Source organism: Ailuropoda melanoleuca, chromosome 10 (assembly GCF_002007445.2).
Source record: "Ailuropoda melanoleuca isolate Jingjing chromosome 10, ASM200744v2, whole genome shotgun sequence".
NCBI classification, from domain to species: Eukaryota; Metazoa; Chordata; class Mammalia; order Carnivora; family Ursidae; genus Ailuropoda; species Ailuropoda melanoleuca.
In genome coordinates, this window is record NC_048227.1 from 41,642,604 (window position 1) to 41,660,793 (window position 18,190).

The window sequence follows — 18,190 nt, forward strand, 5'->3', positions numbered from 1 at the left end:
TAAATAAATAAAATCTTTAAAGAAAGAAAGCAAACAAGCAAGCTTCACACAGTTCATTACATATTATGGATATTAATCCCCTACCGGNATAAATAAAATCTTTTAAAGAAAGAAAGCAAACAAGCAAGCTTCACACAGTTCATTACATATTATGGATATTAATCCCCTACCGGACACATGATTTGCAAATATTTTCTCCCAATCTGTACGTTGTCTCTACATCCTTGTTTCCCTTGCTGTGCATCAGCTTTTTAGTTTGATGTCCCATTTGTCTATTTTCACTTTTGTAGTTTGTGCCTTTGGTGTCATCCAAAAAATCATGCCAAATCTAGTACTATGAAGCAATCTCTGCCATCAGCCTGTTCCTGAGTTGCATCCATTTGTAATAACTTGGTGAACCAGTGTCAGTAACAGACTCCCCAGGAGCCCATTGGGAAAGAGACAGAGCCACTACAGGGGCCATCAGAATCTGTTTTCCAGAGCAACTTATACTGAAGCACCAAGGAGATATACCCCAGATTCCTGACTCAATGTATTCCCATATACAAAACTATAATTGGGGAATAATGAGAATTCGGGAGATGGGTGGGAAGGCTTGGACTTCTACAAGCAAGCCAGGCAAACAGGAACAGAGGCTTGGTAAATTAACACTTGTGATATTCTGAACGAAACAGGAAAAATGAGACTTAGAAGATTCAGCTGTTGCTCAGAAGAGACCTGGCAGAGTAAGAAAAAGAAAAGCGATTTAGGAGGAAATATATCAAACTACTATTAACAGTTATCCCTAGGGGCGCCTGGGTGGGTCAGTCGTTAAGCGTCTGCCTTCGGCTCAGGGTGTGATTCCGGCGTTATGGGATCGAGCCCCACATCAGGCTCTTCCGCTATGAGCCTGCTTCTTCCTCTACCACTCACCCTGCTTGTGTTCCCTCTCTCGCTGGCTGTCTCTCTCTCTCTGTCAAATAAATAAATAAAATCTTAAAAAAAAAAACCAAACACATAAATAAATAAATAATAACAGTTATCCCTAAAATGTAGGATTTCAGGGTAAGGAAGACTTCTGCTTTTTGCAATTCTGTATTATAATTTAAATATATTACTTTTATAATTAAGAGGAAAAAAATAGGACATTTTTTTCTTCACAAGGATGCTGTCAGAGTAAGTACAATAATTCTTTGGGAGAGAGAGGCTGGTATTCCACTAGCTCAGAGGCAGCTGATGTTGGCAGCACATGTGGGACCAGGCAGGCAGTAACAAGCATGAAGGCAGATAAGCAGTTACCAAATGGTCAACCTGACCCAGGGGGTCTTTGAGGAAGATAGGGGGAAATGAGCAGAGTGCACTGGCAATGAGCATACATTTGTGCGAGAATGAGGGGAAGAGAATTGTGGTCCACTCTAAGTATACAAAAGGGAGACTAGTCAATATTCTCTCCTGAACTTACTCAACTACATCACTCTGTTTTCTAGAGACCCATCATTTTCAGGAGTGCTTTAAAATTCTGATCTAAGCAATGATGGATGGACCCATAAAGCACTTTTAGCGAATTATTTAGAGAATAACATGAGTCTTTTTCCCTGGAGAATACTCATCTTACTCCTGGAGTAAGATAAAGAGTCATAAGGTCCAAAATGCAACAAGGAATACCATCCAGTTAAGCATCTAATCTTGGATGAGCCACTCACTTGAGCAACTCATCATAGGCTTCCTAGCATCTAGAAATAAGACCTATGGCCCAGTTCTGGCTCTCAATTTAGTTAACCTCTCTGAAGATTTAAAATAAGATTTTACAATGATGTTACTGAAGATGTTACAATATAAAGATTAAAGGGCACCTGACTGGCTCAGTCGGAAGAGTATATGACTCTTGATCCCGGGATTTTGAGTTCAAGCCCCACACTGAGTGCAGAAAGAAAATAAACAAACAAACAAACAAACAAACTTAAAGGGGAAAAAAAAGAGGAAGTGGTCCACCACTAAATGCAAAAAAAGATTTAAATACATACCTACATATTTAAACACTATAAAATCCTGTATAAATATATAGTATTACTAAAACACCACCATTGTTTTAAAATCCACATTCCTAATCACCACTGCAGATCCACAGATTTCATGCCCAAGGATGTTCAATGTCACATTATATGTCAAAAATTCAAAACTGTGGGGGCGCCTGGGTGGCACAGCGGTTAGGCGTCTGCCTTCGGCTCAGGGCGTGATCCCGGCGTTATGGGATCGAGCCCCACATCAGTCTCCTCCTCTGGGAGCCTGCTTCTTCCTCTCCCACTCCCCCTGCTTGTGTTCCCTCTCTCACTGGCTGTCTCTATCTCTGTCAAATAAATAAATAAAATCTTTAAAAAAAAAAAAATTCAAAACTAACTTGGGATACCTGGCTAGAGTATATGACTCTTGATCTCACGGTTGTGAGTTCAAACCCCACAGTGGGTGTTGAGATTACTTTAAAAAAATAAAATAAAATCGAGAAGAAAAAAAAAAGAACTCGGAAACCTAACTAATATGTTAGAACAGAGAATGCATCAACAGACTGGGATTGCTTTCCTAGAGTCCTGAAAAAGAATTTGCCAGAGTAAAACATATGATTGAGGATTCTAGATGCAAAAACAGTATGAACAAACAGTAACAAAATGGTAATTATGTGAGGTAAAAGATGTGCTAACTAACTTTATTATGGTAAATATTTTACAATATATACATGTATCAAATCACTATGTAATATACCTTCAACTTAAACAATGTTATATGTCAATAAAAATATATCTCAATTATTATCTCAATAAAGCTGGAGGCGGGGAGGCACCCAGTAATGAACAAATAGCATAAGGAAAAAGAAAAAAAGAAATGTTTAAGACCACTGAGGTACCTCATGGAAGCCCCAAACACCTTGAGCTCAGAAAGAAGTATGTACCTGTAAATAAATGGCAGGCATTAGGACCCTAGGGAGCTTGACTGAGTACCTTCTCTCTAGTCTCTTTTTTTTTTTCCTAGATTTTCATTGCCATCCTATTTCTTTTCTCTTCATTCTTCCTCTCCTTGCTCTCCCTCCACAATCTGTCACAGTAAAAAACTTTCTCTGATTTCCAAAAGGAAAACATTCATTCTTCTTTAATGATTTTCTTCCTCTCCTTAAGTATTTGGCTCAGAAACCTCTATTAGCATATTATATTCAATTGTTTGCAAAATACAATAACCCATTATATTTTACTTTTTTACCCCCACGATGTGGCCCAGAGCTTAAAAGAAGGGTCTCTTATGTTTATCTATTGGATGAATGACTATATCCTATCTAAAAATATTTGGTATATTCCTATTACATTAGGTATATTTCCTCTAGAGAGGAAATTTGGGGCACATGCTGAACTAATCTGCTACAATTCTTTAAAAATCAAAATCTCATTCTACATCATTGTCTATAGTTCATTTTACAACATGCATTGATTTGTTTATACACAGCTCTTTTTTTTGCTTGTTTTTTAAGTTACTCTATCACAGGCACTTTCGTAAACTGCATTATGTAACTTTTGGAATGAGACGGAAGCATAAATAAAATATACGGCCCTGGCAAAATGAAAGAAGAAAATACAGGCGTGTGCTCACCTGCATTTAATATGAACATAAAATTTGAAGCAGGTGGGAAACCAAATGTAACTAATCCATCATTTTAATGATTCTCAAACACAATCCAGAAGCACTCGACCACAAAGGCTTAGGAGAAATGGGGGTTAAAGTTACCCACATGTCAATCTCATTTGGTAAGGACAGGATAGTCGGCACACCTTACGAAATGGTACCACAGACAAGTACATCAAAATGATTAAAGCCCTAAATGGGGCCACAGTCTCAACCCTCAATCAACCCACAGCATATGTTCCTAATTACCAAGTATGACATTGATATTTGCTGTGTATCTTCTAGTTCCATTAACCTGGGCTCATTTTTTCCCTCCCTTTCTAGAAAAGCTCATACAAATTATGGTTTTCTCCCAAGCCTTCATTTCTTATTCCCTTCATTCAAGAACCAGATTAGAGATCATACTTCCAAGAAAGCCAAAGTGTACTTATTATGTTGATGAAAACTCATAGGGGCGCCTAGGCGGCTCAGTCGTTAAGCATCTGCCTTTGGCTCAGGTCATGATTCCAGGGTCCTGGGATTGAGCCCTTCATCAGGCTCCCTGCTCAGCAGGAGGCTTGCTTCTCCTTCTCCCACTCTCCCTGCTTGTGTTCCCTCCCTTGCTATCTCTCTCTCTGTCAAGCAAGTAAATAAAATCTTAAAAAAAAAAAAAAGAAAAAGAAAACTAATAAATAAAAGATGGATATAACAGATACTCTTAGGAGCACGTGGGTGGCTCACAGTCATGAGAGAAAGCGCCGCATCAGGCTGCCCATTCAGTGGGGAGTTGGCTTCAGATTCTTTTTCCCTCTCCTTCTTCCTCCCCCTCTGCCCCTCCCTCGCCATGCATGCGTGCTCTCTCTCTCAAATAAAATCCTTAAAAAAAAAAAGATACTCTTATTAGTGCACAAATATTATTCAACTTTAGAATGAAAGTTCTTTCTTCTCAATTAAAAAAAACTCTAACACTCATTTTGCTGCCCCTCTGACTATTCCACACAAATGATTTTTTATTATTAAAAGACAATGGCAGATGCAGTGGCATGTGCCTGTAGCCCCCAGCTGTTTGGGAGAATGAGGCAGGAGGATTGCTGGAACGTAGTTCTGGTATGCTGATCTGGTGTCCACGGTAAGTTTAGCATCAACATGGTGACCTCCCAGAAGTGGACGACCACCAGGCTGCCTAAGGAGGGGTGAACCAGCCCAGGCTGGAAACAGAGCCGGTTAAAAGAAAAACACATTAGAATCCAGTTCTAGGGGTGCCTGGGTGGCTCAGTTGGTTGGGCATCTGCCTTCAGCTCAGGTCATGATCCCAGGGTTCTGGGATCAAGCCCCATGTTGGGCCCCCTGCTCAGCCGGGAGCCTGGTTCTCCCTCTCCCTCTGCAGCTTGTGCTCTCTCACTTGTTCACTCGCTCTCTCTCAAATGAATAAATAAAATCTTTAAAAAAAAGAAAGAATCCAGTTCTAACACAATTTTTTTTTAAAGATTGTATTTATTTATTTGACAGAGAGAGAGACAGAGCACAAGCAAGGGGAGCAGAAGACAGAGAAGCAGGCCCCTGCTGAGTAGGGAGCCTAATGCAGGGCTTGATCCCACATGACCAGAGCCAAAGGCAGTTGATTAACCAACTAAGCCCCCCAGGCATGCCCTAATACAACTTCTTACAATACTGCTTTGGATAGATTATTACAGAAAGTTAGAAGGGACACCAGAGCTCTTCTAACCCACCCCTTCAGCTGCTCTAGTAAGCAAAAAATTACATCCATTCGAAGTGTATGCTGTAAGAACCTCAGCTAAAACTCATTTAAATTGACTTATATGGGGATGCCTGGGTGGCTCTGTTGGTTAAGCGTCTGCCTTCGGCTCAGGTCATGATCTCTGGGTCCTGGGATCGAGTCCCGCCTCAGGCTCCTTGTTCAGAAGGGAGCCTACTTCTCCCTCTGCCTGCTGCTCTCCTGGCTTGTGCTCTCTCTGACAAATAAATAAAATATTTTAAAATAAATAAAATTAAATCACCTTATATGGATGTCTCACCAGATGATACAATCCTTGAAGGCAGGGAACATATCTTGGCCATTCTTCCAGACTTGTCTTGATTGCCAAGACTTTAAAGAATGTAGTAAATGGTCACTGAACTAAACTGGATAAAGGGATTCTGTTGTGATCATTTTTATAAACAGTACCACTTATTTTTCTTTCTTATATTTCCCTTCTTCCCTTCTTCTCAACTCTCACTCCTCCTTCACTTCCCAGGAAAGAACTGGTTCTACTACCTCAAGGAGAAATGTGAAAAAAAAACTGTTACTCACGGGAGGACATCAGGATGGTTACCGATGAGTTTGCTCATTGACACACACAGCCGTTCGTGTAGATCGTGATTGACTTGGCCTCCGGCTTTAATGGCCTCAGCATTCCTTTCCAACAAATCCAAAAGAAGAGGGCGCAGCTGGCGACCAACCAACACAGTACAGTCTTTATCCAGAAGTAACTGGGCTAAGGTATTCAGGATACACTGGCGATCTTGAGGGGTCCACACCTGAGAAAGGCAGAACAATGTAAACGCTACTCATTTGCACTGCTGCAGAACAGCAGTCCTAGCTTGGAATCAAAACATCCAATATCCAGATTTCATAAGTGAGTTTATCTTATAAAACACAATGGGGGTTCTGCAATAGAAGATTACAGCGAATTTAAAGTAAAAGGGCGTCACAAAGAAGTTTCAGTCCACTGGGGTTTGAGCAAAAGGACTGATACCTGAATTCCATGTAAAATGCTACACAGCTTCCCTGAAAAATAACGTTTCATGGTCTCAATACTTCCTAGAGAATCCCGTGTTTCCCCCAGCGCCTCTGCTCTTGAAGGAAAACAGAAATTGCATTGGGGGGGGTGAGGGACCTGCAGTTAGTATGCAAAACTGCCTACATTCTTGAGGAAAGGATAGAGATAAGGAATCAATTCCAGAAAATGAATGAAGGTATCCCTATGAAGGCTTCAGCCTCTAATAAATAAACAAAACAAAATCCAAGGGACACAGCCACACTTTGATATGCAAGATGAAATACACAACAAAATTCTAGTGCCTGGGCACAGAATGTCCATAAGAGTAACAAGGAAAACTGAAAAAGTGCATAAAAAGTCTCATGTTGCTAGTGTGCATGCAGGTCTATACAGCCCCTGCTGCCAACAAAGACCTTGGGTTTAAACTGCTTAAGGGCCATATCCTCTGACCCAGCAAATCCAATGCTATGAATTTATCTTAAGGAGTTTCACACTAAACAGTTATCTGTAAAAGTATAGCCTGAACACAACCTAAATACTATATGCAAAAATTTAACAATTTTTTCCAAAATTATCTCTCAGAAAAGGTTACCTCACACCTGAGCTCTTACGAAATCTTCCAAAATATAGGGCATTCACTCATAAACAACTAATTCTGAATAAAGCACTGATGGGGGAAAGATGTTACACTGGAACAATATTAGTTCTACAAAGAAATTTAACAGATTTGGTCATGATTCACAGGGGCATGATATGACATTTTCAACTGCTGAATGTCCTTATAAATAAGCCCACTAAAGGTATCATTTAAGAAGTATACAATAGGGGTGCCTGTGTGACTAGTCAGTTAAGTGTCTGACTCTTGATTTTGGCTCAGGTCATGATTTCAGGGTTGTGAGATCAAGCCCTGCATCTGGCTCCACACCGGGCATGGTGCTTGCTTAAGGTTCTCTCTCTCATTCTCCCTCTGCCCCTACCCCACCCCCTCACCCTCTCAAAAATAAAATAAATAAAAAATAAAAAATAAAAAGTAAGTAGTTATATTGTGAAGAAACAGAAACATCATCTATAAAATGAAGGAAAAAAAACCTGCAACTATCCTGGACATGTTATACAAAATGGATACTTGCAGGTTGGGGAAAAAACCTCCAGAGAGAATATCATTTCATGAACTTTCTCGTCAAAAGGTAATCTGGGGTGGGGCGCCTGGGTAGCGCAGTCGTTAAGTGTCTGCCTTCAGCTCAGGGCGTGATCTCCTTGGCTGGGAGCCTGCTTCTTCCTCTCCCTCTCCCCTGCTGTGTTCCCTCTCTCGCTGGCTGTCTCTATGTCACATAAATAAATAAAATCTTTAAAAAAAAAAAAAGGTAATCTGGGAGCGCCTGGGTGGCTCAGTAGGTTGAGCATCAGACTCTTGATTTCAGCTCAGGTCATAATCTCAGGGCTCAGGATCGAGCCCTGCATCCGGCTCCACACTCAGCACGGAGTCCGCTTGAGGTTCTGTCTCTCCCTCTCCCTATGCCCCTCCCCCTGCTTACTCTCTTTAAAATAAAGTAATAAATAAATAAAATCGTTTTTAAAAAAGGTAATCTGGAAAACTGTGTTAGAAGAAATAGATATTTAGCCTTATTTTTTTAAAGTAAACTCTATGCCCAACATGGGGCTCAAATTCCTGACCCCAAGATCAAGACTCACATGCTCTATTGAATAAGCCAGCCAAGTGCCCTCAGATATTTTGCTTTTTTTTTTTTAGAAGACATTTTTATTTTTTTATTTTTTTTTTAAAGATTTTTATTTTTATTTATTCGACAGAGATAGAGACAGCCAGCGAGAGAGGGAACACAAGCAGGGGGAGTGGGAGAGGAAGAAGCAGGCTCATAGCAGAGGAGCCTGATGTGGGGCTCGATCCCATAATGCCGGGATCACGTCCTGAGCTGAAGGCAGATGCTTAACCGCTGTGCCACCCAGGCGCCCCAGATATTTTGCTTTTTAAAAACCAACTTAAATCAATCAATCAATCAATCTTCATTGACATACACCTTACATACAATAAAATGCACCCATTTATAGTTTGATGAGTTTTGACATATGTACACACCCATGTAGCCACCACCCAATTAAAGCATCAAACCCAAAGTTCCCTTAGTTCCTTGGTAGGCAATACCCTCACCAATAGGCAACTAAAAATATGATTTTATGACTACAGATTAAACTAGTCTAGAACTTTATATAAATTAAATCATATGATATATGCTCTTTTCTGTCCAATTTCTTTTCATCAGTATAATGCTTTTGACAATCCTCCATGTAATTAAATGCTTCAATAATTTACTCCCCTTTTATTACTGACTAGTTTTTCACTATAAATAAACCACAACTTTATTATCTTCACTGCTTCACTGTTTCCAGCTATCATTAAAAAAGCTACTATGGGGGCACCTAGCTCGCTGGCTCTGTCAGTTAAGCATCTGATTTTTGATTTTGGCTCAAATCATGATCTCACAGTTGTGAAATCAAGCTACACATCGGATCATGCCAGGCATCAGCTCCGTGCTGGGCATGGAGCCTGCTTAAGTTTTTTTCTCTTCCTCTGCCCCTTCCCCTCCTCTCTCTTACCCTGTCTTTAAAAAAATAAATAAAGCTACTATGAACATTTGGGTACAAGAGATTTATGGACATATATTCATTGCTTTCTTTTTCTGCACCAGTTTTAATATGTACATANGATTAAACTAGTCTAGAACTTTATATAAATTAAATCATATGATATATGCTCTTTTCTGTCCAATTTCTTTTCATCAGTATAATGCTTTTGACAATCCTCCATGTAATTAAATGCTTCAATAATTTACTCCCCTTTTATTACTGACTAGTTTTTCACTATAAATAAACCACAACTTTATTATCTTCACTGCTTCACTGTTTCCAGCTATCATTAAAAAAGCTACTATGGGGGCACCTAGCTCGCTGGCTCTGTCAGTTAAGCATCTGATTTTTGATTTTGGCTCAAATCATGATCTCACAGTTGTGAAATCAAGCTACACATCGGATCATGCCAGGCATCAGCTCCGTGCTGGGCATGGAGCCTGCTTAAGTTTTTTTCTCTTCCTCTGCCCCTTCCCCTCCTCTCTCTTACCCTGTCTTTAAAAAAATAAATAAAGCTACTATGAACATTTGGGTACAAGAGATTTATGGACATATATTCATTGCTTTCTTTTTCTGCACCAGTTTTAATATGTACATAACTCCTAATTTTTTTCATTACCTAAGAGTGAGATTGCTGGGTCATACAACTGTATGCTTAATTTGAAAATAAATTTTAATTTAACTTAAATTTTTTTAAGATTTTATTTATTTGAGGGGCGCCTGGGTGGCACAGTGGTTAAGCGTCTGCCTTCGGCTCAGGGCGTGATCCCGGCGTTATGGGATCGAGCCCCACATCAGGCTCCTCCGCTATGAGCCTGCTTCTTCCTCTCCCACTCCCCCTGCTTGTGTTCCCTCTCTCACTGGCTGTCTCTATCTCTGTCAAATAAATAAATAAAAATCTTTAAAAAATAAAAATTTTAAAAAAGATTTTATTTATTTGAGAGACAGTGCTTGTGCACACATATGCATGAGCTGGGGAAAAGGTAGTGGAGAAGAGCAGAGGTAGAGGGACAATCAGACTGTCTGCTGAGTGCAGTAGCCAGCCACAGGGCTCGATCCCCAGACCCCGAGATCATGACTTGAGCTGAAGTCAGACACCTAATTGACAGAGCTGCCCAGGGGCTCGTAACTTAAAACTTTTTAAAAAAAATTTTTTTATGTTTAACTTTAATATTTTATTTTTTTAAAGTAAGTTCTACACCCAACATGGGCATTAACTCACAATCCTGAGACCAAGAGTCACATGCAGGGGCACCTAGGTGGCTCAGTCAGTTAAGTGTCTGCCTTAGGCTTAGGTCATGATCCCGGAGTCCTGGGATCGAGCCCCAGGGGAGGCTCCCTGCTCCATGGGAAGTCTGCTTCTCCCTCTCCCTCTGCCCCACCCTCCCACCTCCTCCCCTCGTGCTCTCTCTCTCTCTTTCCCTCTCTCTAATAAATAAAATCTTTAAAAAAAGAGTTCTATGCTTTATCGACTGAGCCAGCCAAGTGCCCCTCACTTTACTTTAAAACAAGTAGTTTACCTTACTCTAAAGTAGTTTACTTTAAAACAAGTAGTTGTACTGGATTACACCCACCAGCAATGTCTGAGACCTCTAGCTGCCATGTAACTTCACCAACATATAGTATTGTCTGTTTTAATTTTAGCCATTCTAGAGGAAGGAGAGCGGTTTCTGGTGCTTTTATCTGCATTTCCCTGATGCCAAAGATGTTGAGAATTTTTTCAAGTGTTTAATAGCCATTCATTTATCATCTGTTGTGATGCTTGTTCAATCTTTTCTCCATTTTTAAATTGGGCTTATCACATATTAACTATGATGCTAGCTATATGTTTTTGTAGGTGCTCTGTATCAGCTTGAGGAAATTTTGTTCTATTTCTGACTTGTTTGTGGTCTACTCCTAGCTTGTTTTTCTTTTTTTCTTTCTTTTTCCTTTTAGATTTTATTTATTTATTTGACAGAGAGAGAGAGAGAGAGAGAGAGAGAGAGAGCACTAGCAGGGGGAGCGGTAGAGGGAGAAGCAGGCTCCCCGCTGAGCAGGGAGCCTAATGTGGGACTTGGATCATGACCTGAGCTGAAGGCAGACACTTAACCAACTGAGCCACCCTGGCATCCCCCTAGCTTGTTTTTCTTGAGTAGGCTTTGGTAGTTTGTATTCTTCAAACACTCTTTGATCTAAACTGCTTAATGTATTAGCATAAAATTGCTCATATTAGTCAACTATCTTTTTACTCTTTTTAGAATCTGTTAGTGGTGGTATTTTCCTTTCTTGTAGTTTGGAACTTTCCCATTTATTCTTGATCAGTCTTTGCAAAGAACCACCTCCTGGTTTCACTGGATTGCTCTATTGTTTGTCCATTTTCTATTTCATTAAATCCTTCTCTTACCTTTATCATTGTCTTTCTTCCACTTATTTTGGGTTTAATTTGCTCTTCCTTTTCTAATTCTTTAAGGTGAAAACTTAAAAAAATATCTCTGATTTAGGGGCACCTGGGTGGCTCAGCTGTTAAGCATCTGCCTTCGTCTCAGGTCATGATCCCAGGGTCCTCAGATTGAGCCCTCCATCGGGCTCCCTGCTCAGTGGGAAACCCTCTTCTCTTTCTCCCACTCCCCCTGCTTGTGTTCCCTCTCTCACTGTCTCTCTCTGTCAAATAAACAAATAAAATGTTTTTAAAAATTTTTTTAAATAAAAAATTAAAAAATCACTGATTTCAAGTGTTTCTTTCCTAATATAAGAATTTAATGTTAGGGGCGCCTGGGTGGCACCGCGGTTAAGCGTCTGCCTTCGGCTCAGGGCGTGATCCTGGCATTCTGGGATCGAGCCCCACATCGGGCTCCTCCGCTATGAGCCTGCTTCTTCCTCTCCCACTACCCCTGCTTGTGTTCCCTCTCTCGCTGGCTGTCTCTATCTCTATCGAATAAATAAATAAAATCTTTAAAAAAAAAAAAAAGAATTTAATGTTAGAGGGCGCCTGGCTGGCTCAGTCGACAGAGCATGTGACTCTTGATTTTGGGGTCGTGAGTTCAAGTACTGTATTGGGCTCTACACAGGGCATGGAGCCTACTTTAAAAAAAAAATAATAATTCGATGTTTTGAAAATGTTATGAATTTCCCTCTGAATACTGCTCTAGCTGCACTCCACAATTTGTTTAAATTATCATTCAGCTCAAAATACTTTCATGGGTAGCTCAGTTGGTTAAGTGTCTACCTTCGGCTCAGGTCATGATTTCAGGGTCCTGGGACTGAGTCCCATGTCCATTGGGCTCCCTGCTCAGCAGGGGAGTCTGCTTCTCCCCACAGTTCATGCTCTCTCTCTCTCTCTCAAATAAAATCTAAAAAAAAAAAAAACTTTCTGATTCTCCCAGTGATTTTCTTTTAACCATCTTTTTTTTTAATTTTGGTTTTTAAATTCTAACATTTAGGGATTTTGCCAGTATCTTTCAGGGCTTTTTTAAATTCCATTGGAGTCACTGAATATCCCATGTACAATTTTAATTCTCCTAAGTTCATTATTTAATGGCTCAGAATATGCTCTATCTTGATGAAGTTTCCAGATGAGCAGAATATGTATTCTACTGTCTTGGGCACAGCACTCTTATAAATGTTAAATACACCAGGTTTGTTGACAGTGGGTCTTCCACATGCTTAGTAATTTTCTGTATTTGTTCTATCAATTACTCAGGACAGAGTGTCAAAGCCTCCAGTTATATTTATGAATTTGCCTATTTTTCCTCTTCTGTCACTTTCTAATTCACATATTTTGATCTTCTGTTATTAGGTGTACATATATTTAGGATTTCTTTCTTAATTTTGCACTACTGATATTTGGAGCTGGATGATTCCTTGTGAGGCTACCCCATACACTATAACATATTTAGCAACATCCCTGGCCTCTAAACACTATATGCTAGAAGCAACCCCACCACCACTATTTACGATAATCAAAAATGTCTCCGCATTTGCCCTTGGGGCAAAATTATCCCAGTTAAGGACCACTAGGCTGGATTTAAAAATACTTGAAACAAAAAATGAAAATAATGTTGACAGGGGAAAAAATTTTTTTTCTTTTAATTAACATTAATTTTGGGGGCACCTGGCTGGCTCAGTCAGAAGAGGATGAGACTCTTGCTCATGAGTTCAAGCCCCATGTTGGGTGTAGAGATTAAATAAATAAACGTGTGGTTTTTTTTGGAAGAAAATTTTATTTTTAAGTTTAAAAATTTCAAAAAAATAAAAAACACCTCATATACCATGTATCATTTTAGAAAGCTTGATTTTTATTCTGGAGACAATGGGGAGCTTTTATACAGAATGGTGACCAATTCAGATGACTTATTAATGATAATTATATTAAGTGACCAGAATAGGGAACTTATAGAGAAAAAAAGAAAGTTAGTGGTTGTCTAGGGGAATTTGGGAAAGCACAGTGATGCGGGGGGAGGGTGATAGCTAAAAGGTATGGGGGCTTCTTTTTGACATAATGAAAATGTCAGGGCGCTTCACTGGCCCAGTCGAAAGAGCATGAAACTCTTGATCTTGAGGTCATGAGTTTGAGCCCCACATTGGGTGTAGAGATTACTCAAATAAATTTTAAAAAAAAATTTTTTTTAAATGTCTAAATATCGCAGTCTAAAACAAACTGTGATAACAGTTGTACATACCTGCGAACATAGCAAAAACCACTGAACTGTACACTTAAATGGATGACGTACAAGGTATGTGAATTATATCTCAATAAAGTGGTTTTTAAAAATTATTATTATAGCTCGCATGCACTGATTACTTATTTTGTGCCAGGCTCTTTGGTAAGTTCCTCACATGCATTACCTAGATCTTACAACAGTCTTATTTATAGCAGTAATAATTAACCACTTTTATAAACAGTGCTTACTATAGCCTAGGCATCTAATTCTCACAGCAACCCATAAAGTTGTAATATTATCCCCATTTTACAGATAAGGAAACTGAAAAGTAAAAAAGGGGTTAAGGTCACAAAGCTAGCAGCAGAACCAGCAATCCAAGTCAAAGTCTGGCTCCAGAGTCCTTGCAACTATTTAGCAGCTACCATATGTAACGTAGCAAGAAACTGAGACTCAAGAGAGTTAAGTAACTTGTTCAAGGCCCCAAAAGGAATTAAGAGAATAGATCTGATCTTCAGCCAAACTTCAGTTCCAGTATCTTAAGCACTCTGTTCTCCCTGAACACAGACAGTGATCAAGGATGTAAGGATGTGTGACACTGTGATTTATAAAGCAATTTTTTAAAGATTATTTATTTGAGAGAAAGAGAGCTTCGTGCACATGTGGGGGAGGGGCAGAGGGACAGAATCCTCAAGCAGATTCTCTGGTGAGCACAGAGCAGGACCAGGGCTTGATCTCATGACCCACGAGATCTTGACCTGAGCCGAAACCAAGAGCAGGACACTTAACACACTGAGCCACCCAGACACCCCATGATTTATAAAAAAAAAAAAAACACCCTTGAATTTCCTGAGGAGAGTGATAAAGGTGTCTTTTGTTATGTTGTTATGTTAAGGAGGTAAATTTTGTGGGAGTTTTTTGGTTTTTAAAGCAAGTTCTAGGCCCAACATGGTGCTTGAACTCACTACCCCCAGATCAAAAGTTGCATGCTCTACCAACTGAGCCAGCCAGTGCCCCAAGGAGGTAAATTTTGGAAAGACCCAAGGATGGGGACTGGCTGTCAAGAGAACCAACCAAATGATCACAGTGTTGGAACCTTCAGTCCTCTACCTCACAGGCCAGGGGTTGGACATTGAGTTCCAACACCAATGGCTAAAGATTTCATAAACCATACCTACGCAATGAAGTCTCCATAAAAACCCAAAAAGACTTGGTCAGGAGAGCTTCCAAGTCAGTGAAGACATGGATATGTGGAGAAAGTGTCATCTCTGGAGAGGGCATGGAAGCTCTGCATTCCTCACATACCTTGTCCTATGCATCTCTTCCATCTGGCAGTTGCTGAATTATATCCTTTTATAATAAACCACTGATCAAGGAAGTAAATATGTTTCTCTGAGTTCTGTGAGCCACTCTAGCAATGTAACCAAGCCCAAGGAAGGAGCTCTAGGAACTTCCAACCCTCAGCCAGTTGGTCAGAAGTGCAGGTGACAACCTGGACTTTTGACTGACACCTGACTTGGGGGATGGGGGACAGTTTTGTAAGACTGACCCCTAACATATGGAACCTGACGCTATCTCCAGATAGACAGTGTCAGAATTGAGTTACATTGTAGGACACCTAACTTGTGTCTGAGAATTGCTTGGAGATGTTGGAAAACACACACACTGGGATGGAGTCAGAATTACAGGATGGTGGGGCGCCTGGGTGGCACAGCGGTTGGGCATCTGCCTTCGGCTCAGGGCGTGATCCCGGCGTAACGGGATCGAGCCCCACATCAGGCTCTTCTGCTATGAGCCTGCTTCTTCCTCTCCCACTCCCTCTGCTTGTGTTCCCTCTCTCGCTGGCTGTCTCTATCTCTGTCAAATAAATAAATTTTAAAAATCTAAAAAAAAAAAAAAAAGAATTACAGGATGGTGGTGGTGGTAGTAGGATGAAAAGGAAGGAATAGATTCAATACCAGGTAAATAAAACATGGAAGGGACATATGTGAAGGAAAAGGAGTGAAAAGAGTGAGGACAGTCAGTTCTCTAAAGTGACTGGATAGAGAGAAGGTGGTGTCACCAGCTGAGATAAAGAACATAAAAAGAAACACAATCCTAAAAAAATTCTTACTTCAGATCTCAACTGCAATGAGAATCGTGTTTCAAAAGTTTTGCTTTCCAATAAAAATTGGTTTTTTCCCCCCAAAACAGGAGAAATACAGAATGGCAATACAATCAACTCTTCTGAATGAAAGTCTTGAAGTGATCACTGAAAATGGTTCAAGGAACAAACCTGAAAGACATCTCAGGACAGAATTTGACAGACAATGTGAAGCAAAGAAAAGGGAGAAGCAAAGGTGTCCTAATCTCCTTAATTCAACTGAACTTTCAAGTAATTTTCAAGTCAATACTATCTCTATACAATGTCAGAATCCACACGAGTTGCTCTCACACTTACGTGTGTCAGAGTCTCTAAAACTTTATCTAAAAAAGACTATAAACCATTTCCCCTCCCTACTCCCAATACATAAACACCAATTTTACATCCAATTACAGTGATGTGGAAACACAAATCTCCTGTTGCTGGTCCATGATCCCCAGATTCAGAACCTGTGCTCTGAATTCTAAAGCCCGCTTATAGAAAAATACCTCTAGCAACAATACATAACTCAGGAGCCTGTCATCAGAAGCTCAGCTCATACAAACTGATTATCTCTTTCCTTAGTCCAATCCATCAAAACTCCAGGTTCTCTTTCTACAGCTCACCATTTGTTTAGTGATTCCCTTCACTGGGTCTCAGAAGCCAGAAACCCCAGGGTATCCTTAACTCCTCCCTCCCCTTTACACTTTCGATCTGTCACCAAACAGAAATGCCTCTCATGTTAATTCTCTGCTGCTCCAGACCCAAAATACTCTGGCTGCTTCCTAAGCAATGGAATATATATGTACATAACGCATTTATGACTGAATAAGTAAGTTATTGATTAGAAGGGAAAAAACACATTTTCTACTCTCAAAAAGCTCAAAGATATTGGGGGTAGGGAAGCATAAAATAGGAAATTAAAATGCAACATGAAAAAAATGCATGATAAAGGTCCTCAACTCAAACAGTAGGAAGTCGAGAGAAGGCTCTTAAAAAGCCAAAAACCCATTTCCTAGAAGGCTCTAATTCACCGAATAACGCCTATGGTTAATGCCACACAGCACTAGCTGTCTTGCTCTGCCCTTCAGGTGTTTTCTGTGTTTATGAACTGTCTCCAAAAATAGATGCTAAATTCCCCGGGGGCAGAGACAGTAAGGAATTTCTGTCTTCTCATAGAACCACACCGTGCCTCACGCAAAGCAGGTACGCAATCAATACGTGTCAGCGGGCCAAAACTATGGGATGAGGCAGAAAATAAAAACAGTCACCCAGACTAACAGGGGTGGCTAAGACTTGGCACACTAGAGTAATACACATGTCAGAAGAGCAAAGATACAACCTCAATTACAGAAAAACAAACTACGTTTCTTTCGGAAGGCCACGTATGCCACGGAGTGCTGCAGGGTGGTCGGCTAGTGGAGAGAATGGAAGGGACTCTCATATTAAGCACAGGCTTCTTCCAATTTCCTCAAACACGCGAGGACGTCTCCGCCCCCGGCCAGCCCTGGGGAGGGGGCCAGGGTGACAGAACGCCGCTACTCTCTTCCCTTAAGGTAGCGCGTCTCACTCAGGGCCGCAGGGCACGCGCGAGGGGCGGCAGGGGTCTGCCCGGCGATTTCCCTCTCCCTCCTTCTTTTACCTGTTTGGCCAAGAACCTGCCCAGTTCGCTGCGGCTCTTCTCGTTCTTGGCAGCGAGCAAACGCAGCGGCGAGGCCGCCACCTCCAGGAAAAGGTGGTCCATGACCGCAGGCTCTCTGTCCCCGGCGGCCACCAGTGCTCCCTATTTAGCGCGCGGAGCCCCCGAGCCTCTGAGGTCCCACACCGGAGGTGCCAACAACTAAGCCCCAGGGAAAGGAGCCCCAGCTGCCCCGCAGACGCCGGGAGAACTGCAGTACACGTGGGGGAGCACGCGGCGCTCTCCGTCATCAGCCCGCGACGGCTACGGCGACGGCAGGGCGGCCCCAGCCCCGCCCCCTCAGCAGCGGAAACAGCGGGAGTCAATACCGCGCCAGTTCCGGGAGGGCAATAGAATCTGACCTCTGTTGCGATCCGGGTTTCCTGTGTACAGTGATAGTTGGTCTCCGAGGCTAGGTGTGGGGGTACAGCGAGACAGGAGATTCCGCTAGGCGGGAGAAGCGAGGGCGCTCTCAGCCCACCCTCCTATGGAAGTATGACAAGCACGCCCCTTGCGGTATTCATAATACAAATATTGGAAGTAAGTGTTCAGTTAGGGAGTATTTAATTAAAGTGTGGTATATGCGTTATAGAATATTCAGAAGCCGTTAAAAAGAGTGGAATAGACCTTCACATTTACGTAAAGTTCAAGAACAAGCCAAAATAATGACAAAGTCAGGCTAATGGTTGCTTTAGGGAGTATTGAC

At 41.1% G+C, this 18,190-nt stretch overlaps 1 protein-coding gene across 2 annotated transcripts in view; it reads right to left on the minus strand.

Annotated features, from left to right (window-relative positions):
* MDN1 (midasin AAA ATPase 1) overlaps positions 1 to 17,737 on the minus strand; it is a 164,572-nt gene extending 146,835 nt beyond the window's left edge. Inside the window, exons 1-2 of one of the 2 annotated variants that reach the window (XM_034670821.1) lie at positions 17,449 to 17,737; positions 5,936 to 6,162 (exon numbers count right to left, since the gene is read on the minus strand). In XM_034670821.1, coding sequence (XP_034526712.1) covers positions 5,936 to 6,162; positions 17,449 to 17,550 — 329 coding nt within the window. In that variant the 5' untranslated portion in view covers positions 17,551 to 17,737. The remainder of the gene's footprint in view (positions 1 to 5,935; positions 6,163 to 17,448) is intronic. The other variant, XM_034670822.1, reaches the window with a different exon arrangement.
* Between the last annotated feature and the right edge of the window lie 453 nt (positions 17,738 to 18,190).